The 24,032-nt window shown below is 41.4% G+C and overlaps 1 protein-coding gene across 1 annotated transcript in view; it reads left to right on the top strand.

Annotated features, from left to right (window-relative positions):
- The window catches only part of TG (thyroglobulin), a 141,063-nt gene extending 117,899 nt beyond the window's left edge, over positions 1 to 23,164 (top strand). The window contains exons 40-44 of the mRNA XM_088149267.1: positions 1,866 to 2,047; positions 9,933 to 10,040; positions 16,968 to 17,108; positions 19,287 to 19,477; positions 22,805 to 23,164. Coding sequence (XP_088005393.1) covers positions 1,866 to 2,047; positions 9,933 to 10,040; positions 16,968 to 17,108; positions 19,287 to 19,477; positions 22,805 to 22,917 — 735 coding nt within the window. The 3' untranslated portion in view covers positions 22,918 to 23,164. The remainder of the gene's footprint in view (positions 1 to 1,865; positions 2,048 to 9,932; positions 10,041 to 16,967; positions 17,109 to 19,286; positions 19,478 to 22,804) is intronic.
- The last annotated feature ends 868 nt before the right edge of the window (positions 23,165 to 24,032 follow it).

Here is a 24,032-nt window from a genome sequence, read left to right as displayed (position 1 = left end):
TTAGGCCTACAATAAAAAATAAAAATAGTTTATTAATAGACGTCAGCTCTGGCATGACTTGGAAAAGGATTATTCAGATCAAGTTCTTAAGCCAGTAGTATATCTAACCATCAGCAACATGGTGCAGTGGGGAATTCTTAGATTCCCAGTTTTTCAGGAAATTACTCTGCAGAGGTGGGAAAAATAATTTGGGGCTGGGAAAAACATCGTCTTTAAAAAGAGAAGGGGTGTGTGTGTGTGTGTGTGTGTGTGTGTACGTACACATACATACATACATATATATTACAAAAATATTTGCTTAAATGATGGGGAAAAGATAGAGTCAAAAACCCTTTGAAATATTTTTGGGTTCCACTGAGAATGGGGATGAAGAACTAAAACTTTTTTTATTACTGGCTGGATTTCTGAATGATTCATGTACCACATGTCGTTCTTAGAGAGTCTGGCCTGAATTTCTGTGCTAGGTCAGGATCTTTTTAGCCTCCAGACATCTCCAGATTCTGAGCAGCTGTAGTATTACATATGCAAAACCATATTTGTATTTTTAAAGACTATTTTTAAAATAAGGACATCATTCTTTCTTCTGTAATTTTGGATTCCTGCTTGCTTTTGTCCTTAAACCCAAACCAGCCCCACTGAGGGCTTTGCAATCCTTGGGGAAAAGCGGCTCATTTGGAATTTAGAGATCATGTATTGGAGGTTCCTGCAAAATGACTGCTGTAATGGGTGGGGATATTATATTTCCATTTCATCAGAAGACAAACTAGTAAGGTTGTTCTCTGATACTCCCCTGTGGTCCCCAGGATGTTCCCTCTCAGCCTTCCAGTTATCCTGATGGGTTAGGTTGAGCAATTGGAGAAACAAACCTGTAGCCCTTGACCATATTTATTTCTAAGAATGCCTTCAGGATCTCTGAAGGGCACTAGAGATATTTTTAGGAATAAAAATAATAATGAGGTTGATGCTTTGCAGCTTCCAAGCTTCCCAGAGTGCAAGTTCTGGAATTCGTTCCAGCCTCTTAAAATAGCTCTTCTTTAAGTCATATACTTTAGGGAGGAAGCAGGAGGGGGGTTAAGACTTGAGGCATCGCCAATATTTCAAGAGGCTGTCCATTAGCTCTCCCAGAAGGATGCATTGGGGGAATACTGTAACTGGTTTCATTTCACAGAATCCTAGAACTGGAAATGCCATTTAGGCCATTCTGTCCAGTGCCTTGTTCGCTGCAGCAATCCATATTAAAACATCTCAGACAGATTGCTATCAAGCCTTCTCTGGGACTCATCTGATGAAGAGAAGGCTACCACCTTTCTGAGTCACTGTTTCCACCATCAAACCATTAGGGACTTTTCTCTTGCAGAACCTGTCATTCTAGAACTTAAATCCATTATTCTGTGTTCTGTCCTCTGGAGCAATAGAAAACAGGTTTTGACCTTCTTCTGTGCAATATCCTTTCAGAAAGTTGAAGAAGACTATCACATCTCCACCCAGTCTTCTCTTTTCCAAGCCTACACTCTTCTTCAACCTCTATTCATAGGACTTAATGTCTATTCCTGATCTTCCCTGTTCCCTTTCCCTGCATTTGTTCAGTTCCTTTGAATCCAGGGTAAAATATACCAAGAAGTGGATACGGTACCCAAGGTGAAGTCTGACCAAAGCAGAATATAATGGAGCTGGTAGATGTTTGGAACATCTCATAATGTGCAATGATTTGTGACCTATGGTCTCCTAATTTACAGAACTGCAAATTGCATCTGAGCCACTTTTCTTACTGCATAGTTTTATGGACAGAATTGTGGTGAACAGCCATTTCTGAGCATGAACTGGCCTTCTGAATTCTTCTGAGTGCTGTTTTCCTCTCTTATCAGCGTTTTGAAGAAAGCCAAGGCCGCGCCAACAGCAAAACAGCTTTTTATCAGGCTCTCCAAAATTCTTTGGGAGGTGAAGAGTCCAACCTTCTCATCCAGGATGCAGTCACCTGGTTTTATTCCCTACAGCACTCATCCACTGAGTATGCTTCATTCTCCAGGGCATTGGAAAATGCCACTCGGTAAGTTTCTCCCTCTCTCTCTCTTTTTAAAGAAGGGTGGGATTGGGAGGAAGCATGGAAAAGAAAAAGAATTGGAAGGACAAGCTGCCTATCCTACCAGATCCAGCAGAGATGTTATTGGTTCCATCACCCAGGGAGCTATGTCTGGTGGGCACTAAGTGGTGAGCCTTTTCTGCTGTGGCGCCCACAATGTGGAATATGCTCCCCCCTGAGGTGAGGTTGGTCTCATCACCATTGAGCTTCCGGAGGTTCCTCAAGAAGTGGTTATGCCAGCAGGTCAGGGGACCCCAGGGGACGGGGGAATTAGTGAGGTGGCTTCATTATTTTTAACATCCCTTCACCTGTTTTTTTTAAGTTGGTTTTTATATCTTCTAATGTGTTTATTGATTGTTTTAGCCTTGTTGTATGCTGCCCAGAGTCACTTGCTGGTGAGATGAGTAGCTATATAAATTTTATAAATGAACGTATGAATGAATGAATGAATGAATGAATGAATGAATGAATGAATGAATGAATGATGGTTTGTTAGAACAAGCCATTACTTTGTAGGAAGCAAGATATATAAATACGATCTTAGTACAGGGTCATGGTGTTTCAGGATTCTGGCCAGCTAGCCAGCAGTATTGTCTTCTAGGATATGCCCCTCCATACCTGCTAATATTTCCAATTCAACTCTTTAACTGTTAATTAACATTCTGCGGCTTTGTGGCTGATAGCAGTTTGGAAGCAGCCAAGAAATGAGTTCATTGTAAGTAAATATCAGATTGTGTCTCTGGTAGTTTTTTTTCTTTTTCTTTTAAATCATAAGTGCACTTTTTCTGCTGTAGAAGAATTCCAACATCCTCACCCCCATCCAAGGCACACACACTGTACTTCTCAACACTTTGACACATGAATTTATCAGAATTGTGGCTCAGTATGTGGTGAATGCCAGAAAATAAATAAATAAGCAAGCAATCAAGCTTCACAATGCATCATGGATGAGCTGCTGATTTTGATGCCCCCTACAGAGGTGTACATGTACAGAAGAGGGAAGAGGTGAAAACCAAACTCTTGGATAAATATATCAAGTTGAGTTCAGTTTTAAATTATGGGCTGTGATCCTTCCAGCACATTCAAGAAAGACATTTAGAGCAGTAAAGCTGTAGCCCTCAAATACAGTGTCTTGCAGTTTAAGAATATTGCTTTCATTTTCTTTGGCTCCTCGTAGGTCATTTCTTCAAGTTTAAATTGGGCTGCTTTACCACATTGGTCTAAAAATAAGAAACCAACTTCCATCTGCTGCTCAGGATATCAATTCTTGTTCATTCTTTGCTATGAAGTTTTTTCCTTCTAATCAGAGAAGGGGTAAGATATTACTGCAAGTGATATTTAGGGTTCCCCTCCACCCATTCCGACAGCCTCTCCTTGATCCTGTCCCACCTCCAACAGATCAGCATTAGAAACAGCCCTCTGCTTAAACTTAGACTTAAGTTTGCTGAAGGCAGAAGGATAATTGAAAAGGGAATTATAAGCAATCAACAGCATACTAAGGAAGGTCTGGAACTTAGAGAAAAATTTATATATTTTTTCATGTATTATTTTATATTGTATTCCAGGATGGAATACAATATTATAAGTTACAATTTTGTGAAACTAAAAGGAAAAAGGAAATAAGAGGAGAGGAAATAAAGCTTGAGAAATAGATCAGTTCCAGAGCTCCAATGACAGCATTAAAGCAAAAAAATATTATTGTATTAGTATTATTAATACTAATGTTATTAATCAATTAATAAAAATATTATTGTAGAAGTATTAGTAGAACGAAAGCCAGTTTGGTCTAGTGGGAGAGCTAGTTTGGTCTAGTGGTGAAGGCACCAGGCTAGAAACCAGGAGATGGTGAGTTCTAGTCCTTAGGCAGGAAAGCCGGGTGGGTGACTTTGGGCCAGTCAATCTCTCTCAGCCCAACTCACCTCATAGGGTTGTTGTTGTGGGGAAAATAGGAGGAGGGAGGAGTATGAGGTATGTTCACCACCTTGAGTTATTTATAAAAATAAGAAAGGTAGGATAAAAAGTCTAAAAAAAAAACACCAGAAACAAGAACACAGTGGTGAAGGTACCAGGCTAGAAACCGGGAGAGGGTGAGTTCTAGTCCTGCCTTAGGCATAGAAGCTGGCTGGGTGATTTGGGCCAGTCCCTCTCTCTCAGCCCACGACGTCAGACTGGGGCAACAAGCCAGTCAGTCAATTCCTGTTGCAACCAATGGATCAGCATTCAGTTAATCAAAAAAACAAAAAAACAAAAAAACTGGACCCTGTGCCTGCGGGAAAAACACTAGGAAGAAAGAAAAAAGTATTTAAATGTAAATTCACATAACCTGCATGCTGAATGTTCTGTGTATCCATCATCATTTGCTTTTCACCCTGAAAAACTCTCTGAAAAATGGTTTTCAGAATAAAAAGTATCTCTTGCAGGTTGCATCTCTGCAACATGTTTAACCTGGTTATTTAGACCTTTCTGCATAACATCCTGAATTTACTTAGTGTTAATGTAGGTTAGCTTTTGTGACACAGTGTGCTGTTTGAATCTAGCCTGCTTGGTTAGTATATGATATAGTACATTGTTCAAACCCAGAAAATGAATTAATGCAATGCCATACATGTTAGCAGTGTAGGCATATTCAACAGACCCAACCACAGTCTTTAAAAAAGATGGAAAAGGAGAAGGAGAGGGGAAACCATCCTTGGAAACAACAGAGATCATCATTGGATCATGACCCAATGCTGGTAGATCCTTTGAGGTCACTAGTATGGCCAGAAGTGGCATTTTACCAACAAATGGAACATTATTATTCTTTGGTCTTTCAGTTCCTTCCAGCTGCCATGAGTCTCATGCTCAATTAAAGCTACACTTGCTTGAGTTAGAAGAAGCTCAAGCTTCTCAGAGGAAGAATTCTGGACCTGAAGGCCCATCTTGTTCCAAAACAAAAAAACAGATAAACGTGCAGCTGAAAAAGATTGCAGGAGAACAAATAGTTAAAATCAAGCAAGGATCAAAATCAAGGCAACATTTTGGGGGAAAGGGAATGGTTTTTAGGCCATGCCTAAAAGTTCCTGGGTTGTTGTTCCTTCCAAACTTTGGATATCACGTCCCTGGGATTATCTATCAGTGACTGCTTCTTTGAGTTCTGATAAGCTCCTGGTTGTCCTCATTGAAAGTATCTAACTGTCTTTCTTCTGCCACCCTCTTTTTCACCATTCTTCTGAATATCAGGGTCTTCTCTAATAATGCTTGCTTTACTAAGAATGGACAATAGGAAGCTATACTGAGTCAACCCATTGGAACATCTAGTCCATGTGGTTATACCAGGCTTTTCTTTTTTTTTAAAAAAAAATGTTTTTATTAGAATTTTTCAATATAAGAAAAGTATAAAAAAATTAAAGGAAAAATAAAAATGTAAAGAAGAAGAAAAGAAGTGGGGGGAAAAAAGAAAACATAGAATTATGACTTCCGCCCTTCTTGAGTAAAAACTGCCCTTTTATTCTTTCCCCTTTTCAATCCCCAAATCCATAAATAATCAATTCAGTCTTTTCTTCTTTCAACAAAAACTCCATATAAGGCTTCCAGTCTTTCAAAAAAGTCTTTATCATTTTTTACCTGACCAAACTAATCAGCTTTGCCAGCTCTGCAAGTTCCGTCAATGTTATAATCAATCTTCTACTGTGAGCATTTCATTATTCTTCCATCTTTGTGTATACAATAATCTTGCCACAGTTACCATATACAGTATTAGTTTCCCATATTTCTTTTCTAGTTCAACATCTGTAAAGCCCAGTAGAAATCATTCTGGTTTCATTGTAATATTAATCCACAGTACCCGACTTTTCAACCTCTCCAGGGTTTCAAAACAGAATTTTTCTCAGGACAGGGATTGATCTGAGATCCTCTCCAAAATTCTTCTTTCACTACCTTCTTATTGCACTTTTTCATTTCCTAAGAAACTTCTTTATACCAAGTCTATGGAGCCAATTACTGGCTGTCTTTTGATAGGGTTTGAAACAAGACTCTTTCCCAGCTTTCGAAAGGGCCATTAGACTTTCAAAATGGAAAATGAAGGCTCTCCCAGTGAGTTCCTCTCTATCACCTGAAGAGCCTTCCACACGTGGAGCGCAAGTGCATCCATGATGCTTTAATGGCAAAGATAGCTGATTTGGAAGCCTCAAGATCTCATCAGGTTTTAGATTTAAGCTCTTGGAGCCATACCTCCCAGGACAAATATGAATGGCCCCAGTGCCTTCACAACACCCACTGTTTGCTGGGCCTTCCTCATCTCATAAATAGCAATCTTGATGATGTTTGCTGGAACAAAGAGAAAGCCACTTCCCCTTTCCTGCCAGCAACAGGGGGTCAGCCCTTCAAGGTAGATGAGACTAGGACACCAATGTCATGTAGGTCAGTACTATTTTTATTGTAAAGCTATAATGGTAGAATCTTGCAAGTCTGAATGCACTTCTCCCCTCCCTCCGTTTATCTTAATTGAACTAGGGAGGGGCTTGTCTGAGACGTTTACACACGTTACATTCTTTCCCTGGATTCAGGTCCCTTTTATCTGACTGTTGCCTTGGTAGCAGCTCTTCCTCCTGTCCCTCAAGGTCATTCCCTGTTTCCTCTCCTCAGGGAGGCGGATTGCAGCATTTCCATCCTCAAGAGGCATACCAGATTTGGACAGCAGAAATCCATTGAACCACTAGATGGCAGGAGAGAGAGATACAGAAAACTCTAACCCTTTGTTGCCATCTCGTGGGCATCTGGAATTTTGCAGCAGAGGAGCAGTTTATCTCTTTTCCAGTAGCTGAGGGTGAGATCTATTTCAGCCCCGCATTTTAAGAATCCTTGAACAGGAGATGCTGAGAATGCCGCTTACACCTTCCTTGGTTATCCTCTCTCTCCTTGAACCACAGCTTCTCCTCTTTGTGGAACCCTCTTGCCACAAGCAGCATCAGCCCCCCCTCCCCCATTTTCCCTGTCTGCTGCTGCTTCAGGCAACATTTTACTTTTCATTTCCCCTTTTTTCAGGGTGGAGCCTTTAAACCTGCATTTAAAAAAAGCCACAGCAACAACAGCACTGCATTGCTTCCAGCAAAAACAGCACCATGGCTCACAGGTCTGCAGATTTTGGTGAGGTCGAAACAGGGAGATGCAATAACAAATCCCAAATCTTTGACATTCCACCTATAAAGAAGAGGACCCCCCTCCCCAGTCTTAACATCTGGTCCTCCGATTTTTGCTTGAGACAAAATTTTCCAGGCATCTCATGGCAGCCAATATCTAGAAGCATCTTCTGTCATCATGGTTCTTCATAGATCACATACATTGGATTGGGGCCCATGTGCTTAGAGAAGTACATTATAGATTTCAATGTCCTTTGTTGCTCCTCTCTAAAGCAAAATGGTGGTTTGGGTTCTCTCTTATTTACTTGCTGCTTCCACAGCTATGCAGAACAACTCAGAAGTTTAAGCATTGGAAGTATGACTTCAAAGCTATTTTTGTAGCTCTGAAATCTCCAGCCACCTTCAGCTTTAACAAATAGAATCGCAAGCACAGAGAACATCTGTTTCTAACATGGGCATTTGCTTTGTGCAACTGCTAAACATCAGAGTGCGGTCAGTCAGCTCTGTGTATTTGTGGCCTCCTGTAAATGAGATTTTTTTGCAGTTTAAATAATTTCTTAAGAATTCACAGGAATTGACTCATTTGAAATGAGAGAGTGTACATGTGTGTTTTAGAGTATTTTCTTCCAACTTTATAAAGGGGAAGTAACAGTATAGGTTGGAGTGCAGATCCCTTAACACTCAGGAAGTGTTTGAATTGCAGTTCTCATCAGCCCTAGTCAACCTGGATGATGGGAGTTGTTATCCAGCAACAAAGATCTCCGAATCAGCATGACCAATGCCGAAGTCTTCTGCCTGAAAATGCACTGTTCTAGGATGGTGAGCCTAGTAAGGAAAGTGATGTAAATTTGTTCAGTAGAGTGATTTGGGCTGCAGAGACAGCATGATTCCAAAGAATCCACCAGATTTGCTCCAGCAAAGCATATGGGAGGCTTCAAAATGTTTAGGCCAATGTAGCAGGAAAGCGCTTCTCCTAACCTTTGTCCATCAGCAGTAACTGAAATCCTTCCAGGCTGGTTGAGGATGCCTGTAGCATATATGTCAAAGCCCCCCAGACTGGTCATGTGTGGAAGACTGTAGATGATGACTTTTAGACATTCTGGGAGTTAGTGTATCCCCTGTATTACTCATCTAAGCTTTGGGCTTCACCCAGCACTGCAGGGTTGTCAAACTTGTTTTGAAGTTGAGCATGGCAAACTTGCAAAACTTTTGCTCACCATGTTTTTATTGATGTGTTATTTTTATGTCCTGCCTTTCATTCAGGAATTCTAGATGGCATGCATAGCATTCTGTCTTTCCATTTCCCACAACAGCAATACAGCAAGATAGGTTGGGTTGGGAGGAACTGAGCCAAAGTCACCCAGGGAGCTTCCATGGCTGAGGATGGACTGAACCTGGGTTTCCCCAGTGCCAGTCCAACATCTCAACCACTAAAACACACTGGCGGTCGTTAATTTGACTGTATGGACACACAACATTTCATATGATTCCTGAATTGACCCATTTAAGGAAACGTTTCCACAACAGGTTAAGCCATCAAAAACCTGAACCAAGGTAAAGAGCAACCAAGCATAGTATCAAATCTGAATGCAGTTGCTTTAATGGACTTGGCTCAAAGTATTTTGTGAACTCCCTTTTTCTATGTAAATCATTAAGACAGTTCTTACCACTTGCACAAAGAAGCAGTGGGGAAGTTAGACTTACTCATTCCCCTGGCCATCACTTTCCCCCTTTGAATTGCTCAAAACAAAACTTTACTTGAACAGACCGGCAGAAGAAGAGGAAGGTGTCGATGCCCTTCCAGAGAGCAGCAAGTGGGACCTACATGTCATTTTCAAAGGAGAATGTTTTGCAACTTGGGAGACACAAGAGGCGGTCATCTCCCACTGTCCCCCAAACAAACCTTGAAACTGGAGGTGTCTTTAAAATGCCTGCTCCTCTAATTTTAGTGTTTAGGACAGTGTCATGTCAAGGTAGACAATCCAGAAGTCCAATCCTAAGACATTTAGTGCTTTTTCAAAATCAACACCTTCATGTCTGTCCAGAAAGCCCTTGGCAACCAATAACACCTTTAAATATGGGCTTCAACATCATATAATTCACAAGCAAGCAGCCAAGCTGATATTTTTGCACCAGCTGAAGCTACTAAATACTCTTCAAGGTTGCACTCACTGAATCACCAGAAGAAGTCTTGCTCTGGGTAATTGGGCGTCACTACCAGATCCAACCAACTCAGGAAAGGCCGTATGTTGTGAAAGCAGCATTTTGGCTTCAATTTACTTTTTTCCATAATACACACCTAAGACAAATTCTTGCCTTTGCTAACATCAAAACAATCGTGTTTCTCTTCTGTCTGCCAGGTGAAGAATCTGTGACTTTCAACAGAGGCAGGGCATATGTGAGATGCAGCTCTGAGGGCTTCTTTGTCCCAATTCTTTTAAACCTTCCTAGTATTAAGTCATTCATCCAAACTGTAATTTCCATTTTGGTAACCTTACGGCTATAATATTTGACTCAATTTTAGGGATGTTTCTGCTTCCTTCCCCTTCTCTTGGTTACTCTACCACCTTACCTGATGGATAATCCTGGAGAACTTAAGACCTTTTGTGCTGTTTTTGGTTGATCCTGAGTGTGTGGATATGGATTTACAGCAGAAAGAAAGAGACTTAAAATCTGTTTGTGGTTGAAGGCTAATTGTTTCCAGATGGTAAGGATGCTTTCTTTACTGTTTTTAGAGACCACTTCATCATTTGCCCAACCATAGATATGGCCAAGGACTGGGCTAGTAATGGGAGAGGAAATATTTTCATGTACCATGTTCCAGAGAGCTCTTCCTTGAGCAGGTAAGGATATACTTTTTATGTATCTTATTTGCAAAATGGTCTAGATAAGAGTAAGAGTTTTGTTTGGATCATTCCTTATGCTCATTAGATTTGTAAGCTGGTTGAGGCAGGAGAATAGAGATAGAAGTAGAGGTGGAGCTGGAACTGGAAAGCATCAGCTTTTTCCAGAAGTGGGTTATAAGAACGATGGATGTTTCAGCTTCTGGTTTCTACATGAGACAAAAACATCAGAGTAGCACCACTAAAACAGAGTGAGAATAACTGAACTGAAAGCATTTCCATTTTCTCTTTCTATTCCATCTTGTATGTAAGGCATCAAAACCTTTTTTTCTCTGCATTTTACCTCCTCTGCTGCTTGTATGAGAAGATAGTTTGCTTCCATTGACTCTAACCGTTGGAAAGTGTGTCCACAATGTTTGCAGAGCTTTCATAAAACATTTTTTTTTATCTATCGCCAGCTACATTTTAGCTAGAATGATGAAGGTAAACTTGATACCTTCTGAAGATGTCTCTTGACATGTTCCTTGATATGTTCAGTCTCCTCAATACACTTTTCCATCTAGCCTAGAATAGTGTACACCAGCCCCAAACTTCTTCATTCCAGAGGTGTTGGGACTTCACATTCAACAAATCTCAGGAAACATGGTTTTTTCCTACTACTAGGCACCTCTCATTTGACCAACTGAAAGAGAAAGAGAGCAAGAGATTAGGCAAAAGTCTGTATACAAATGTGTATATTTTATAGAACTATAGGTGGTAAATTAAACAGTTTAGTACACAGTTGCAAAAGTTGTGTAAATCAGGCAAAATAGCATAGGTACAGTGAAACACTTGCAAATATTAAAAAGTAATCTCATTTGACCCACCAATCTTGACATTTTCACAAGAATGAGAAATTAGGAAAACAGAGTTGGAAATATTAAAAAAAATAAAATGGAAAGAGACTGCAATTGTTATGACAGATCCTTCCATCCTTACTCTGAACTGAACTGAAACATCCTTGAATCAAATTTGACTCCTGGTTCGTGCATCCGTGCAGCTTTCTCGATAGCATTATCAAAATGAATCACCATTGCCTTCTCTCAAGATGTTTTCTTGACTTCTCTGTCCAGCCAGCAACCACACTTACGTTACTAAAGCTGAGCTGCACTTGAACAAATTAATTAGTTCTCTCTGGACCACCAGCCTTGACAGTAGTAAGAACCTAATCTAAGCTTTTCGTTCCATAACTTCTTGGCTTTAATTCCTAAACTAAGTAGCCAGTTGTCATTAGGAAAGCGGTACAGTATCGCAGGGTTCCTAACTTTCCATAAGTGTTCTTGGACTGGGTAAAACACTGAAATTTGGAGTAATGGAATAAGAACTGAAGCATCTCCAACACAGTTTAACTCTCAATTTAAGAATATAGATACAATGTTTATTTAGTGACAGTTGTGCTAATTTTCTAACCAATGTGAAGAATTATGGTTTGTAAGCCTTTCTCGGTAAGCAAATGGAAATCACATTGCATGAAGTAAATCCTTTTTGAACTGGGCACAATGTCAGTCAAATTTCTCTTTGCGTATAGCCTTTCAAATTTCTGTTTGATATAGCCTTTTGTTAATTGTTGCACCAACGCAGATGTTGATTCACCGCCTTCTCCAAATTTTCCTTTCACACGATTTAGCTCTCAAATTAAAAATTCTAAGGTGCAGTTCACCCATTATTTGAAGCTGATAGGCAGAGGAATCCAGGAACCACCCCATTAGCTTTACCAAGATGATTTTAATATTTGTAGCTATATTGAAACAGTGTGAAATGCACAATAAGGAAGTAGCAAAAAGTTGCGAAACAGTGTTGCTTCATGGTTCGTATTAACAAGAGGGCAGCAGCAGTGGTAAAGTGGTGAAGCAAATTTATCTGGAATAACTTGGATTATCTGTGATATGATCTATGTTTGAGTGGCCATGTGTGGGACCACCCTGTATATCTTGCATGACAGACCCAGTGACCCAGATGCCCATTTATGCAATCTCCTTCTCACAGTCATGCTAAAAAGAGGTGGTACAGATATCTGAACCCCATAGTAAACCAGGAATGGGTAGCCTGTGACTTGAAGGCTTCAGATAGGTTCACCATATTGACACTGAGTTCCAAACTGTTGATTTTGTTTCACAGTGTGTTTTTCCTTTCCTGGCAGTTTACTGCTAGATTACATCAGTTGGGAGTTTGTTACTCAGTGAACAGACTCTATTGCAGTGTTTCTCAACCTTGGCCACTTTAAGGTGTGTGGACTTCAACTCCCAGAATTCCCTAGCTAGCAAGGCTGGCTGGGGAATTCTGGGAGTTGAAGTCCACACATTTTAAAGTCGCCAAGGTTGAGAAACACTGCTCTATTGCCTTTATTCTGGTGAATAAGGCCTCCTCACATTAGCCAGGATCACTGTCAGACATCTGCATTGTTTTGAATTTGGAAATAAACCTGGTTCTCATCATACTTGGCAGACAGAGTACTGCATCCACTATGGCAAGGGCGGGAAGTATAATTGTGGTAGGCCTCTCCCTTCTATGTTCTGTATTTATATTCTTCCTAGTTGAAGAGAGGACACCCAATTTTCTCCTGCAAACTGATTTACCTCTGCATACTCTTTTTTTTTTTAAGAAGAGAGGTGGGATAATTGAGGGGTGGGCCTTGAATTGAATTCTTCCCATTTTCTCTGAAAACATTTTAGAAATTTCTTCTAAGAGCTCTCTTACCTCTTCACATGTTTGTTGTTCATTACAGGTAGCTTTTTATTTATGACTACAATAGGGACCGGGAAATTCATAGATAAGTGGTGTGGTCATTAAGCAAGACATCATGTGACCATGTTCCTAAGTGGGCCTTAGGAAGCATTGCTAACAACAAAGCTAGTGGAGATGACAGTATTCCAGCTGAGTTATTTAAAATACTAAAAGACGATGGTGTTAAAGTGCTGCACTCAATATGCCAGCAAGTTTGGAAAACGCAACAGTGGCCACGGGATTGGAAAAGGTCAGTTTATGTTCCAATCCCAAAGAAGGGCAATGCCAAAGAATGCTCAAACTATCGCACAATTGCACTCATTTCACATGCTAGCAAGGTTATGCTCAAAATCCTACAAGCTAGGCTTCAGCAATACATGAACCGAGAACTACCGGATGTACAAGCTGGGTTTCGAAGAGGCAGAGGAACTAGAGATCAAATCGCCAACATTCGCTGGATCATGGAGAAAGCACGAGAGTTCCAGAAAAATATCTACTTCTGCTTCATTGACTATGCAAAAGCCTTTGATTGTGTGGATCACAACAAACTGTGGCAAATTCTTAAAGAGATGGGAGTACCAGACCACCTTACCTGTCTCCTGAGAAATCTGTATGCGGGCCAAGAAGCAACAGTTAGAACCGGTCATGGAACAACCGATTGGTTCAAAATAGGGAAAGGAGTACGACAAGGCTGTATACTGTCACCCTGCTTATTTAACCTATATGCAGAGTACATCATGAGAAATGCCAGGCTGGAAGAATCACAAGCCGGAATTAAGATTGCAGGGAGAATCATCAACAACCTCAGATATGCAGACGATACCACCCTAATGGCAGAAAGTGAAGAAGAACTAAAGAGCCTCTTGATGAGGATGAAAGAGGAGAGTGCGAAAGCTGGCTTGAAACTCAACATTAAAAAAACTAAGATCATGGCATCTGGACCCATCAATTCCTGGCAAATAGAAGGGGTAGAAATGGAAGCAGTAACAGACTTCATTTATTTGGGCTCCAAGATCACCGCAGACGGAGACTGCAGCCATGAAATTAAGAGACGCTTGCTCCTTGGGAGGAAAGCCATGGCAAGCCTAGATAGCATATTAAAAAGCAGAGACGTCACCTTGCCGACGAAGATCCGCATAGTCAAAGCTATGGTTTTTCCAGTAGTAATGTATGGCTGTGAGAGCTGGACCATAAAGAAGGTGGAGCGCCAAAGAATTGATGCCTTTGAACTGTGGTGCTGGAGAAGACTCTTGAGAGTCCCCTGGACTGCTAGGAGGTCAAACCAGTCAATCTTAAAGGAAATCAACCCTGATTGCTCATTGGAAGGATCGATAATGAAGCTCAAGCTCAGATACTTTGGTCACCTAATGCGAAGAGAGATCTCTTTGGAGAAGACCCTGATGCTTGGAAAGATTGAAGGCAAAAGGAGAAGAGGACAGCAGAGGATGAGATGGTTAGATAGCATCACTGAAGCAATGAGCATGAAACTGAGCAAACACAGGGAGGCAATGAAGGACCGGAAGGCCTGGCGCAATATGGTTCATGGGGTCACGAAGAGTCGGACACGACTTAACGACTAAACAACAACATGTAACCATGACTTGCAACCTTCTTTGCTAGCTTCCTCATTGACCTTGCTTGTCGATAGCTGGCTAGGAAGGTCACAAATGGTGATCACATGACCCCGGGACGCTGCAGCCATCATAAATGCCTGATGGTTGCCAAGCGCTTGAATCATGATCACGTGACCTCAGGACACTGCAATGGTCATAAGTGCGAGGACCATCATAAGTCACTTTTTTCAGTTCTGTCATAACTTCAAACAGTCACTAAACAAATGGTTGTAAATTGAGGACTACTTGTAATTCAACTCAGAGGTGTCCACAGGGTATGGTCCAAAAAGTTAAGATGGTGGCCATGGTGGTGCAGCTGAAACTCCATCTGTTTTTTATATACGTTGCAATGCACGTAAAAATGGATGGAGCTTTGAACACAGCATTGTGGCTGCCATCTTGACTTTTTGGACCATACCCTGTGGACGTCCCTGATTCAAAGGCTGCTCAACTTTCTAGCATAGCTTCTAGGATTAAATCCACTTCAGACACTCACACCTCATTTTAGCTTAGCACATCTGTGATCTTGAAAAAAAGGCAGAAGCAGAGATTCTCAGGGGATTTTTAGTCAAAAGATGAATTGTGTGCCAGATCCCCACTTTCAGTTTTAGCGATATTTCTAGTAATGCCTGAATTAGAAATGAGTTATTATAGCCTTTTGTTTTTGTTTCTCCAGAAAATACCCCTCCCCGATGTATGCATGCATGCGCACACATACACACGCCCAAAATATGGTTATAAATCAAAAAGTATGACTTGCTGCTTTTGAGAAGTGACAATTTAGATCCAGTTACATTGCTTCCCAATTTTTTTTTAATTTTTTTTTTGAATAGCTAAAACCAAACTATCCACAAGGGCAGCTAAAATGCCTTCTAATGAGATCATTCAGTGTTAGACAATGTGGTCTGGAAATGTTCTGTGGAAAAGAGAAGAAAGTTTATGCAATACACAGCAATGATACATTCACTAAAAATTCTGTTTTCGTGAGATCTGAACGGTAATTCTCAGGGTGAAATAAAGTTTTAAGATCCCTGCTCTGTAAGAGATGAAAAAAGTATACTGTGCAATGAATTTTGTGAGAGTTCCAAATGTTTACAGACATAAATATAGTAAACCTCAGCATGTGTGTAAATGTAGCTGTGGTAAGTTGTAAATCCTGGTTTATTGTTCAGTGCTACGTGCAAACCAGGCCATGTAGCATCACTTCTTCATTTAGCATTATATGACCACCTCCAATATCTGTGGGTTCATCCCCAGAGAAATAATTGTGTTCATTTGATCCAGAGTCTTGTAATTTTTCTTTTTAAGCTTAACAAATGTATCATGGTATGCTATAAATTTGTTATTTTATTGTTCATTATAAGTAGAACCAAAACGCAGGACCCAAAGCAAATAATCAAGGCTCACTGCAGTGTTTATTATTTAAAGAATACATCCTGGAGGGGACCCCGCCAAAAGGATAGTGAGAAAGACCCCTGCAAACCAAAGGGATGCGCTGATATTGATACATTTCAAAAAGGGGGAAGAAATGATGCATGAATGCATATTCCTGAGTATTAGATCTCAGGTCACTTCCCCCCCTCTGCTGTCTACTTCAAAAGAAACAATTGTCTTAGTAGGACAAAGGAGGTCAAAGGGAGAGGGCCATTTCAGGTGCCAAATGCCAGGAAGAAGACTCCTTCATTGGCATCTGGAGCACAGACTCATGGGTCGCCATGGGAACGTTCTGATAAGATTTACAACAGGCTGGTGTGAACTAGAGGCTAAGCCAGCTCCAAGACGATTGCAAATGCCTTCCGTTGCAATTTGATTTAAATGATCCCATTCATCTGAAAACTTATTTTCCTCACAGTTCTTTACAGGTATTACAGCATAGGACTACAATCTCCTTCATGGGATATATTGTCTAATTCAATATGTTTGGAAGTCAGGATACAAAAAGTAAGGACAGAAGGAAATAGGTTGAGGAAATGCTCAGTGTTCACCACAAATTAGCCTAGTGTTTAAAGAGGATTCAATCCGTAAGGCCTGTATGTATCTTACAAGTGAGGGGTACTCAAAGGAATCTTACCGATTCCTATACAGATGCAATTTATCTCTGCTTACAATATCCGGAATGGAAGATGGTCGTAGTTAGATTCGTGCTATTTTTTCTTTTAGCATTCCTGATAAATCCTGATAAATCTGGATAAATATATCCAGAGTTTCTGATATAATTGGTTAGTTTCTCAGGCATGGCTTTTACTGTTCTTTCATGGAATAGAGCCGTGTTCCTCAACCTTGGCCACTCTGACTTTGGGCTCTTGAGACCCGGTACAATGAATGGTGGCCCAGGTCATAGTTCACTGCCCATTTTACAAAAATAGCCATGGGCCTATTCCCCTGTACAGAGTTACGGTTCTGTAGCATGTTAATCCCCTTTCCTACCACTTCCCTTATGACCTGTGGTTTTTCAATAAATCTGTGGAAGTGGTGTTCCCCATTCTTTTGGGAGTGTAGTACCAAATAAAACCCCCGTGGCTTTGCTCACTCTTCTCCTTTCTATTTTCAGCTCAAGCCTGGAATATGTGCCTGATGTTCAGCTTGCATTTGGTCTGCCCTTTTATCCTCAGTATAAAAACCGATATATGCTGGAGGAGAAGACGCTCTCCTTAGCCATCATGCAGTACCTGTCTAACTTTATAAAATCCGGGTAGGTGCTAAGAGTTTTGATGTGTTTTGATCTCAGAGAGTTGCAGGATGAGCTTCAGATAGGTAATACTGACTCCGAACTCTGCTTTTGAATGCATCCCTATGGTACATGAATACTTTGGAGACACTTCCAAGGTAGGTCCCTGAAAAAAAGAATTTATGACATACTATTACATTTATACATTCTAGGGCAGTGTTTCTCAACCTTGGCAGCTTTCAGATAGGTAGACTTCGATTCCAGAAGGAAGTTGCTGGCTGGGGAATTCTGGGAGTCGAAGTCCACCCATCTGAAAGCTGCCAAGGTTGAGAAACACTGGTCTAGTAGATACATGTATAGCACAAGATCGTTGGATTATATCCCTGAAAGAAAAACCCAGACAAGGCAGCCCCACCCCTTCATTATTTAAAACCCATCCCTCCAATTAAGCCTTTCTTATGATCAATTTTACCATCATTTTTTTTCCAACATGGCCTGTTTGGTGGGCTCACTTTGCTGGGAATTTTGAAGATGATATGGATGGTGTGTGAAGATGTTTGGTAGTCCTCGTTGGTTCGGTGGGTGGCCAGCAACGCTAGTGCCAGTTACCTGGGCCAGCAGGAGGAATGGGAAGGCACCGTTTTGTGGTGGTTCTCCTCCTTTTTCCGTGGCTGGTTCCAGTTGGTGTTGGTGGGTGAGGAGAGGTCGAGCCCTAGGCACCTGCAGTGCAGGGTGCCTCCGGGCTTGGGTCTCTCCCCTCTCCTCTTTAACATCTACATGAGACCACTGGGTTAAGTCATCCAACAGCATGGGGTATGGTATCATCACTATGTTGATGATATCTAGCTATAACATCTCTACTGTTGTCCGGGCAGGCAGTGCTGTTGTGGTACTCTCCAAGTGCCTGGAGGCTGTAAGGATCTGGATGGGGATGAACCAACTTTGGCTCAACCCTGCCAAGACAAAGTGGCCCTGGGGTTTTTGACCCCTCAGGATCTGGTGACTTGTCATCTTTGACTCTGAATGGGGTTGCATTCCCCCAGACCAAGCTGGTGCACAATTTGGGAGTCCTCCTGGACTCATGGCTCCTGCCTGATGAGCATGTAGTAGCTGTGGCTAGGGGGGCCTTTGCACAGATCCCTCTTGTGCACCCTTTCCTGGACCAGGAGGCCTTGTTCACAGTCATTCATGCCTTAATCACAATGAGAGTTGTTTAAGATGGGCAGTCATATAAACCTTTTAAATAAATAAATAAATCATGGATGTTCCTACATAATCCATAGTTCCTTTACTTGACTTACAATGGATTTTCTTAACATCCCTTTTGGAACTAATGAGTATATCCATTGAATAAATCACAAAGTTGGGGGCTCAGTACTATTCCTAACTTGACCTGAAACTAAAACGTCATGAGCAATATATGAATGGGAACAGTTGACTGTGGCTTTTATTGTGGTTCAGCTAATGTCACACAAGTTGGCTGTGCTTGATTTAGATCATGCTGATACAATCAGGAAGCACTCTGAATCTCTGTGTCCTCTTGTAATTTGGGACTCTTCGACCATGAGCCATCAAAGCCATGGCCTTTGACATCATCATGAGAATCAGCTGCATTCCTCTCTGTTCCCCAACTGGAAAAAGAACATCATAACAACCCAATTGCAGGCATTACTGCAAGGATGGAGAAAATGATAGTGACGTCCCCAAATACATTGACAGCTGGTAGAACGTAGGAATTTATTTGCTTTATCATATTAACATTCATATAGTCTTATATTCTACAAAAGCCAGTGAGGTGACTTTGGAAACTCATTCACACAGCCTTCTGCTTCCTTACACCTTCAAAATGTGTTGCCACCACAGTTACAAAAATTCTCCAAGGGTCACAGCCTCTGGAGGTCACTGAGTTGCTCAAACAGGACATGAACATAATGGAATTTCTCCTACAATGGATCCAGACCTATCTTCTGGAATTAGAATTGGTCTAAGCCATTTTTCTTTTCTTGTAATTGGCATGGCTGGTCTCATATTTGAACATTGAATTTCCTCATGCCCTAATCAAGAAGTTGTGCCCCTAACTTAGGCCAACTCATAGTACACACACACAAATATGTACATTTTTACCCTGGCAGTTTCAGGGTGTTCTCATGAGTTGGTGCTACAGGCTGGTGATTTATAATCTGTTCCTGTTCTTTTCTGCAGCAACCCAAATAGCCCTTATGAATTTTCAAGAAAAAGGATCGAAGGAGTCTCACCTTGGCCCATGTTTCGCGCAGATGCTGGCGGAGACAATTATAAAGAGTTTACTTCTTCTTTACAGAACCATAAAGGGCTGAAAAAAATGGAATGCTCATTTTGGGATTACATCAAAACAGTAAAAGCTTTGACAAGTTGTAAGTCCATAATATTTACTTCATTTATTTACTTAGACTTACACGCTCCTTTGTTTGCAAATGTCTCTAAGCCCCATATGCTCCAAGCCAAAAAATTAAAACAGTGCAATCATAATGCGGTACAATAACAAAATAGTATCATTCAATCTTACCATGCCAAGGAATATCACTCCAAAGCCCCCTTAGCAGTCACTCATTGCAGGAAGAAGACCTCACATCTCATCACTAAACCTTTATATATACTATACTACATCTGTCCTAACATCTGTGCCTATGCCTAGGTGTGTATCCAATTCCTAAAAGTCCTATGAACAGTTCTGTTTTCCTTGTTGCCTGAGCTATAATCAAGTCTTTGGCCACCACTTATCCCCCTTGAAGTCAGTTAGCTTCCGTTGCTGTCTAAACTGCTGCTGAAGGGTTGACTTGGCAGTTTCTCTGTGGGGGAGAAGGATGGTGCTTCACCAGCTACTGGCTGGCTGGCTGTAGGCTCTCAGAGTCTCTGCTGGAGTGGTCAGGATGCTGGGCTCCATGGCCCCTTTCAGCTTGTCTGCTGCTGGTTTGCTGAAGCCCACCCCTGATCCTGCTCCACCATCAGTTGCCTGCTACGCTACACTTAATCTTGAATGCTGCTCCACTCACCCAACTGCTAGTGCTTCCCCTCTACTTTCCAACCACACTCAGGAGCTTTTGGTTTTACTGTATTTTGTTTTGTTTTGTTTTTATTGTTGTTGTGAGCCACCTAGAGTTGTGTTTCATAAGATGGGTGACCATATAAGTCTTTTCAATCAATCAATCAATCAATCAATCAATCAATCAATCAATCAGTCACAGGGAAGAAAGAGCTCATGGTTTCCTTCCAAAGACTCATATGGAGCCCCCCTCCCACCTAGATTTCACTGGATGGACAGAGGCCTCTGGGAACAGGCAGTCCCAAAGATACCCAGGTCCTGAGCCATCTAGGGTTTGAAAGATAATTGAACTTCACCCAGAAGCCAATTGGTATCCGCAACACTCTGAAAATAGTTGTGTCATCAAGGCAAAATGAGGCACACACAGGACTCTCCAAGCTACAGCATTCTAGAGGCTTGTTAACATGTGTTATGCTTCACGGGAAGCTTACAAATGCTCGCGTCTTTGCCCTGTTATATAAAATGATATGGCAGTGCCTGTTCCCAGCTTGGGGGTGGAGGGGACTGATCCTGATGCAGCAGGTTTAAAATCTCCCCCCCCCCCGAAATTCACACCTGAAGGGTTTGCTTGTTGTTAAGCCAAAATGTGCCTTGTTCCATTTTGACTTAGGTTAATGCGTGAAACCAGCCTGTTTGGTGTGCAAATTGCCATTCATGGATTAGTGCTCTGTGTCAAGCAGGTCACTCTGGCTTGTTCAACAAATAATAGTTCAAACAAACCATGGCTTAGTGTGCCAACTGAACTCATCCATTGCTTGCATGGTCTTGGGTAAGAGCCAGACAATTTAATCCTTCCGTAAAAACAGGAGTGGCCAGTCCATGAGCTCTCTGTAACCCTGTGATTTTTGTCTGAAACCTCACAAATCATGTCATCCACATTTGGCAATAGAATTTTGTGCATATTAGTTTTGCTGAAATCCACAAGCAGAAAAGCCCGTTGCTTCTCCTTGGTTAAACAACCCTAGTTTGTCTGTCCTGAAATAAGTCAGGAGATTTCATTCCTGCACCTTCAGTGATACCACGTGCAACCATTCTGCCCCTTGCAAGCTTTTCAGGCTGATTTAAAAATCAAGGAAACTGTGACCCGTGTCTGCAAAAGTTTGTGTTTGAGGCTTAAGCAGGAGGTCCCACGTTGTAGCTTCTCCGCACACAAGGCACGCTTCAGCTTTTTGATCACTGAAATGACTGATGTTTGCTTGGATGCTATGGCCACTGAAGGTGTGCCTGATTCAACTGATATTAGATGAATTATCTGTCCTGTCATGGAACCTGTATTAAAAGAGAATTAACTGGCTGAAACATTTCCAAACTACTGATTCACACACTCTTCAAACAGTCACTCATTTCCTAATCACCTCATGTTTGGATTTTTGTAATGTGTTCTACTTGGGGCTGCCCTTGAAGACTATCTAGCAGCTACAGCTGGTCCAGAATGCAGCAGGACAGGGGGTGATGGAGGTGCCACATTACGCACATGTGATTGTGCTGCTTTGCGAGCTGTGCTGGATACCAGTTGGCTTCTGAGTGCAGTTCAAGGTGCTGGTTATCACTTAGGAAGCCCTTGAAGGCATAGGGTTTGGCTATCTGAGGGATCGCCTATCTCCATTCGTCTCTGCCATCTGATGTGATCGAGAAAGGTGGGTGTCCTATGGGTCCTGTCTATCAAAAAATGTCACCTTGTGTGACCCAGGATTGCAGCACCTGCCCTCTAAAATGAGCTCCCTGCAGAGATTCATGTGGCTCCCACCCTTAGGTTGTACGGGAAATCATTAAAGACCTGGTCGTTCTCTCAGGCCTTGGGGACAGGGTGTTTGTGGAGCCCCTTCTTGTTTTGATTCATTATGGTTTTGCCTGCTATTTTGCTCATCTGATTGGTTGTGTTTTTGTAAGTTGGCTTTTTTAAATTGTAAGCTACTCAGAGTCGTTCTGGAGTCAGGCAGCCTTGACATTTGACAGACAGAGAGAGACAGATAGATACAGAGTGTTGTAAGTGCAGTTTTCAGCATAGAAGTAGGTGGATTTAGCTATGATTATGCAAAAGTACAGATGGAAGATAAATTACACTTGTTCTCCCTTGCCTTGGGAACGGGGTGAATGTGGAACCCCCTTTTGTTCTTTTGCTTGTTTGTTTTGATCTGGTGTTCATTACTCTACTCTTCCGGTCTGTTATAATTTTTATATCTTTTTTATATATACTATATATCAATTTTTAGTTGTAAACTGCTGAATCATATGACGTTGGGTGGCAAGAAGAAGAAGAGGAAGAGGAAGAGGAAGAGGAAGAGGAAGAGGAAGAGGAAGAGGAAGAAGAAGAAGAAGAAGAAGAAGAAGAAGAAGAAGAAGAAGAAGAAGAAGAAGAAGAAGAAGAAGAAGAAGAAGAAGAAGAAGAAGAAGAAAATTGCAGAAGCTTTATTTGGAACAGCTCACATCCTGTCATGATACTTTTAGCACCATCAGAAACATCTGCCTATCCGAGGTCCTTGGGAAGGTCTCAATAGGTGGATAAAAATGCCGAATCCAGCCTAAACATCTGGCTGACTGTGTGACCAACAATAATAATAGAAGCCTGTTGGTTTATCTGCATGTGTTTTTCTTTGATGATGATGATGCAACTTTTTGTTTGTCTGTTTGTTTTCAGGCAGAAGAGAACAACCTGTCCCAAGTAGGCCCACGAAAGAATTGGCGATGACACCCATTTCTAAGACCACTGCAGTTAAGTTGCTGGAAGATAAGGAAGCCTACAGCAAATAGAGCTGACAGTTTCTGTCTATTTTAGATTGAAATGGTGAAATCAGAATATTCTGCACATCTGAGAGAAGAACTCGCTTTGTTGTGTTATAGTGGTGTCTCTGTAATAGGTTATTATTAGCAGTAGTATGCCAGATACAATGGCTGCCTTGCAAAGCAAGCAAAATGTAAAATATAAACAGGGCACAGCCTAGTGGATCAAACAATGAATTCTGATGCATTGAACTGTATGCAGGTTACTGAATAAAACTGGGAAAACATTGGTAAATCAGCTTGGTGCCTTCCAATTCTCAAAACAGTATCTCTTCAAATCAAAAGTGTTCGCTTTCGCCTGCAGCTCTCGGCACGGTGCCAGAGAGTCCTGACGGGTCCTCAAATGCCCCTTTGGAGGTTTGCCTGGCTTCCTGCCCATTTGACATTTTATGTTTGGGGGAAAAAAAAAACATTTTGATTGCAACAGATAGGAAGTTGGCACACTGCAAAGCATCCTCCTCCCACTTCATGTTGGTTTCCCAAGAATGTCTGTAGAACCCAGACTTTTTTAGAAAATAAAAATAGACAGCTTTCCACCAGTGCTTTGTTGGATGGATGGTCACTGGCCAAGAAAAAGGACAAAGATACGTGGGGTGGCACAGAGCTTCTTGTAGGGGAGAAGTACAGAACGCTCTTGCATTCAAAGAGCACGCAAAGGATATTCTTAAAATTCCCCATATGCCCACCATCCCACAAAGTGCCCTTTAGAGATACTCAGAGAAATTGTGCTTCCAATTTCTCCACCCATTAGTATGCACAAGACTCATTTATACCAAACGGAACCCATTGTGAATTATATCACTGTCAGCTTGAGGAGCAAATTAGCCTATTAATCAAAGGCTAGGTTGCAGGTCCATTTTTTTCACGTGAGAATGTGCTTGGAGTGAACGTTTACATTTGCAAAGCCACAAACTGCAGTAGTACAGTTTTTTTAAAAAAAGTTTGCTATATGATGTTTGCGTTTTATTAACTGGATGAGAATTTGGAAACTTTCATTCTGGCGTTCCGTCTAGTGGAACAACTTAACTGCACTGCAGATACATTTGCACTATGCCAGTTGTCCTGTAAGATTTATATTTTCCCAG

Source organism: Python bivittatus, unplaced genomic scaffold (genome assembly GCF_059951505.1).
Source record: "Python bivittatus isolate LINGU-HERP-01145 unplaced genomic scaffold, Pbiv_v1 ctg000590_np1212, whole genome shotgun sequence".
Lineage (NCBI taxonomy): Eukaryota > Metazoa > Chordata > Lepidosauria > Squamata > Pythonidae > Python > Python bivittatus.
Note: the sequence above shows the minus strand (reverse complement) of the source record. Positions and strands in the feature narration are given on the sequence as shown.